We start from the raw sequence: 5,439 nt of genomic DNA, 5'->3' as shown, positions 1-5,439 counted from the left end.
TTGGCATGTATAACGCTACAGAGACGGAACAAGGAGAAAAGTTATAAAACCAGCTTCACCTAATTTCATTCCTACTGATAATCTGTATTCCATAAATTCTTAATTTTTTTAAAAAAACTTGTTGTTTCACATTGAATACATACACATTCATGTACATTTGTACAAATGCAGAAATAGCATCCTGTGCCCATTAGAAAATTTATTTCTATGTTGTACAGTCTTTTTTTCCATGTGCCCACTCTTCCTTATTACTCAACAATACCTTATGGTCGTCCCTCTGATCAACTAGTGTGATGCCAATTCATTATTACCATGTTTACATAATATTTTATGATATGGCTGTGCTATTTACACTTGAAAATCTTCCATATACATTCTCAATGAATTGCTATTATAACAAGTATACAAAAATATTTTGGAATTGTTACATTGAAATCCTGGATCTCTAACAGCTAGGCAGTGTTTTCCCCCAGGGGACATTGAGCAATATCCAGAGACATTTTGGTCTGTCACACGGAAAGTGTAGGTAGAGTCTAGGGATGCACAGGAGAGATCACACCACAGACAATGGTCTGGCTCAGAATGTCAATAGTGCAGAGATTGAGAAAACACGACTGAAAGAATATATGTACTTGTAATGTTCATAGCTGTCTTCATGTTGGTTTCCCCATTTTGTAACACTTTACTGTTCTGCCAGAAAAGAAAATAGAGTACCCCTTAGCTACCTGTTTGCAAGTTCTAACCCTGGTCAATGTGACACCTTCTTATGTTTTGCCCCAGGCTGACGGATGTGAAAGAATTTTTTTTATTGTTTTCTGAGCTTTTTCTGAGTTTGATTAAAGATTCATATATTTATTGGTCTTGTTAATTTGAATATTATTTTTATGCCTATTATCCTTTCATTGTCGGCTTTTTAAATGATTTCTAAACATTATTATGTTGTGGGAGGTTGAAGACGGTAACGGGGAGATAAATGGTAATCGAAGGGGATTTGACTTGGGATGATGAACACACAATACAATATACATATGATGTATTATAGAATTGTACACCTGAAACCTACATAATTTTATTAACCAATGTCAACCTAATAAATTCTATGAAATTTAATATAAAAATTAGAATTACCATAAATATAAATTATTATTTCTCCATGGACTCTGGCGGATGTTTTGGTCATAAAAATGTTTTATGTTTTATTTAGTTAAACATATCTGTCTTAGTACTTCTGAGTCTCCTGACTTAATTATAATGGTTTGGCCCACCGATACATGTTAATATGCAGTTTTCTATCATTTCACCTGAATTGGTTATACTCAACAGTGAGTAGGTAATTTCTCTGAATTTTTGTAAAGTGACTGAGGTAGGGGAACAACTTCACTTTCTTCCAGGTCAATATTTTTCCAGCTCTTAATCAACAATTCTGTCGTTCCAAATATATTGAAATGGGACCTTACCATGGGTTCAATGCATTTATATACTGACACCTAATTCCTGATTCATTCAATAAATAATAGTGGAGCACCTGCTGTTTGCCACAATTTCTAGAAACATTATAGATTATGTTCTATGTTTATGCCATTGCCAATTGTAATTACTAATCTATGTTGGTAACCCTAAATTATTGCTATTTATTACATCTTGTTTTGGTTAGTTTTTGATGTTCCACTCAATTTTCTTTAATACAGTTGCTTGGAATTCACTCTGTTTAACCAGGTTTCATTCTCCCTGTCATTCCTTTCATTTCATAACTTCACATTTACTTAAAGGTTTGCCTATATAAGTGCACATATATTCACAAACATTTGTGAAAATACAAAGGTGAAAGAAACAAGTGAAGCCCTGCTTGTGTGGATCTGGCACTGTGATGGTGAAGACAGAGTACAATGAAATAAATGTTTGCATGAAAATGTGCTCAGGCATAAATCATATGAAAAAAGTTACTCAGTGTAGAAGGGTGGCTCCTCATGGCCTGTGCAGAATTTATTGATCATGTCCTGGGAGGCCTTTGCATGTTGCATGAAGACCAGAACCAGAATTAGACTGTGCTCATTGATTTGTCAAAAATGAGATCAAAACCCAAAGTCCAAGAAAAACAGAGATGCCACATAAGATAAATGAGAAAGAGGCTTCTCTCATCTGCCATCAACCATACAAAAACTGACTCATCAAATAAATATAGAAAGACAAAACCAGTCATCTCTGCTTGATGTGAAAAATTTTTAATCTGTGTTGTTTTTGTATATTTCCTTTTGCAAGTTATTGTTTTATTTTTTTAGTCAGTTTTCACTTGGGGTCATCACACCACATTATCTATAACTACCTTTGCCTTTTGGGCAAATTTATTTTTTCTACTTTGTTATTATTGTTTGACCTCGAAAGGGTGTAATTAAGTTTGGAAAGCGGCCAGAATCCAAAGATTTTTCTTCTTCATTCTCATTCAGGGGCCACCTGAGCTAATTAGATCTCTTTTCTTCCTCATGTTCATTATATTGCTCTCTTTCCCTCTATGTTTTTTTAATGTACTTAAGTATAGGACAGAAAAAGGGCATAGCAGTATGAAACCCCAGGCTTATTTGCTCATAGGAGACCTAATGTAAGAATATATAAGTAATATTTCTAAATTATTTTTGGAAAAGACACTTAATCTGGACACTTTGACTTTTATCTTCTCATAACCTTCATAGTGTGAGGATGGGAAGGACATGGAAATAACACAAATGAAGAAGCCATGGTGGGCTGTGTTGTGTGTGTGTGTGTGTGTGTGTGTGTGTGCACGCACGTGCCCTGTAAACTGAGAGCAGTCCTCAGAAGCAGAGGTGCCTGGACTGATATATTCCAATATGACTAACATATCAAGGGAAGGTAACAAGGAGGAGATCCTTTAAAATTCATGGTATGCTTTTGCAACCAGATTAATAAAGTGCAAAATTTACACTTTGTGCACAAAGCACTCTCCATGACTTGAAGTTTCAACACCAACACACAGGCATCCTTATTTCTCAATATTCTCTGACATCATCTCTGATCCTGCTCCGCTGTGCTCATTTCATTTGACACACTGGCTCATTTTGATTCCTGATTTTCTAAACCATCTTCTTCCTCAGGGCCTTTGCACTGGCTGTCCCTTCGGCTTGGCAAACAGTTCTACCTCCATCTCCTAGTTAGCAGTCTTTGAGGTATTTGTTTACGTGTCATTTGTTGGCAAGCCTTGGCTAACCTCTATACTCTATCCATTTGATGTGATTTACTTTTTTGTAGGAGCTGCACCATTGAATATGTTTTGTTAATATACATTTGATTATATTCTGAACCGTTATTGTGTAGAGACTTTGTTTTTCAGCATCCCATACCCTGAATGGTGGCTAAATAATGGTCCATAGTCACTCTATATCCCTCAAATGCATGAGAGAGATCCTCAATAAAACAGCCATATACATTATGTTGGAAGAACAGGTTGATGGTAGAAAAGGAAATTCTAATGACAATACCAATAGAGATACCATACCGGGAACCAGATCACACCAACAATGGAAATTATTTTCCTGATTCTAAAATAAATATGTCATTTATTCTCAGTTACTAATGCTGGCTAATGTAATAATTAGTTATTCATTTTTTTCTATTTTCTGGTAGTCAACTGAAAAACATGGAACCAGGCAATGGTACACAAATTTCAGAATTTCTTCTTCTGGGAATTTCACAGGCACTGGAACTGCAGTCCCTCATGTTTGGGCTTTTCCTCTCCATGTACCTGATCACTGTGTTTGGAAACCTGCTCATCATTCTGGCCGTCAGCTCTGACTCCCACCTCCACACACCCATGTACTTCTTCCTCTCCAACCTGTCGTTGGTAGACATCTGTTTCACCTCCACCACCATCCCAAAGATGCTGGTGAACATCCAGACACAGAGCAAAGCCATCACCTATGAAGGCTGCATCACACAAATATATTTTTATATACTCTTTGCACTGTTGGACAACTTAATCCTGGCTGTAATGGCTTATGACCGGTTTGTGGCCATCTGCCACCCCCTGCATTACACTGTTATCATGCACCTCCGGTTCTGTGGACTGCTGGTTCTGGTGTCCTGGATCATGAGTGTCCTGCATTCCTTGTTAGAAAGTTTAATGGTGTTGCAACTGTCTTTCTGCTCAGACTTGGAAATCCCCCACTTTTTCTGTGAACTCAATCAGGTGCTCCAACTTGCCTGCTCTGACACCTTTCTTAACAATATTGTGATGTATTTTTCAGCTGGGCTGCTAGGTGTTGGTCCTCTTGCTGGGATCCTTTACTCTTACTCTAAGATACTTTCCTCCATATGTAGAATTCCTTCAGCTCAGGGGAAGTATAAAGCATTTTCTAATTGTGCATCTCACCTCTCAGTTGTGTCCTTATTTTATGGTACGATCCTAGGAGTTTACCTCAGCTCTGCTGCTACCCAGAGCTCACACTCGAGTGCAATAGCCTCAGTGCTGTATACTGTGGTCATACCCATGTTGAACCCCTTCATCTACAGTCTAAGGAACAAGGACATAAAGAGGGCCCTGGAAAGATTCCTTGGCAGGTAAGCTTTTCATGGGCCGATTGTACTAGTCTGAAGAATTGCCCAGGAATGCAGGGTGCAAATCCTCAGAGCCAAAAGTCTGACACAAATAAAACCAATATTTTGACCATAGGTATTTGGAAATTCTCATTTATCTCATGGGTTAACATGAATTAGTTTAGAGTAATTTATTCCCTTACGACATACTAATATCTTATTATAAGTAACTTTTCTATTGTTTTCCTAAAAGAATAGTTATGAATTATACTACCCGTATGGGCAAAATTATACTTGGCTACTAAGGTCATTTGCATAATTTTATTTTAAATGTAACTCTGAGACTACTATTTTCAACTTCTATTTCATCATTATTTTTTATAGGTGCTCTTCTTGATAATGTAGACTTTAACATACTAGCATGTTGTATAGCTGGTCTCCTGGTTTTATATTCTTCATTCTATTATTCAGCTCTGTGTCCACATACCTATCATAGCACTGGCAAAAATTGACTATCAAACACATTTTTTTCAAGAAGAGTCTACAAGGAAATATACATTTTAATAAATAGATTGATCTAATATGGTTAGAGTCAGAGACAATTATAAAAGTGATGAAGCAATAATAGCCATACAATTTTTTACTGTACAAAAAATGTTTTTCATGGCCCACATCTACTCAATAAAGTTGAAATATGCTTCCCATTTGTAAGTCTCCTTATTCACTGGGGTGAAAGATTACATGGAGTACAGACAGTCCTCGGGTTACTTCTGACTCGTCGTACGTTGTTTCATGGTTATGTCACCATCTCCCATTTATTTATATAAAAAAAAGTTCCATCATTTTGACGTATGTACATATGTGCTTTATGCTTTTTATTATTTATTTACCACA

General features: G+C 36.5%; 1 protein-coding gene across 1 annotated transcript; it reads left to right on the top strand.

The window, feature by feature from the left end:
• Positions 1 to 3,649: 3,649 nt before the first annotated feature.
• Positions 3,650 to 4,573, top strand: LOC106695176 (olfactory receptor 7A5-like). The gene has a single exon (XM_014448779.1). It carries the CDS (start codon positions 3,650 to 3,652, stop codon positions 4,571 to 4,573), a length of 924 nt encoding a protein of 307 aa, XP_014304265.1.
• The last annotated feature ends 866 nt before the right edge of the window (positions 4,574 to 5,439 follow it).

This window comes from Myotis lucifugus, unplaced genomic scaffold (assembly GCF_000147115.1).
Source record: "Myotis lucifugus unplaced genomic scaffold, Myoluc2.0 scaffold_920, whole genome shotgun sequence".
NCBI lineage: Eukaryota > Metazoa > Chordata > Mammalia > Chiroptera > Vespertilionidae > Myotis > Myotis lucifugus.
Note: the sequence above shows the minus strand (reverse complement) of the source record. Positions and strands in the feature narration are given on the sequence as shown.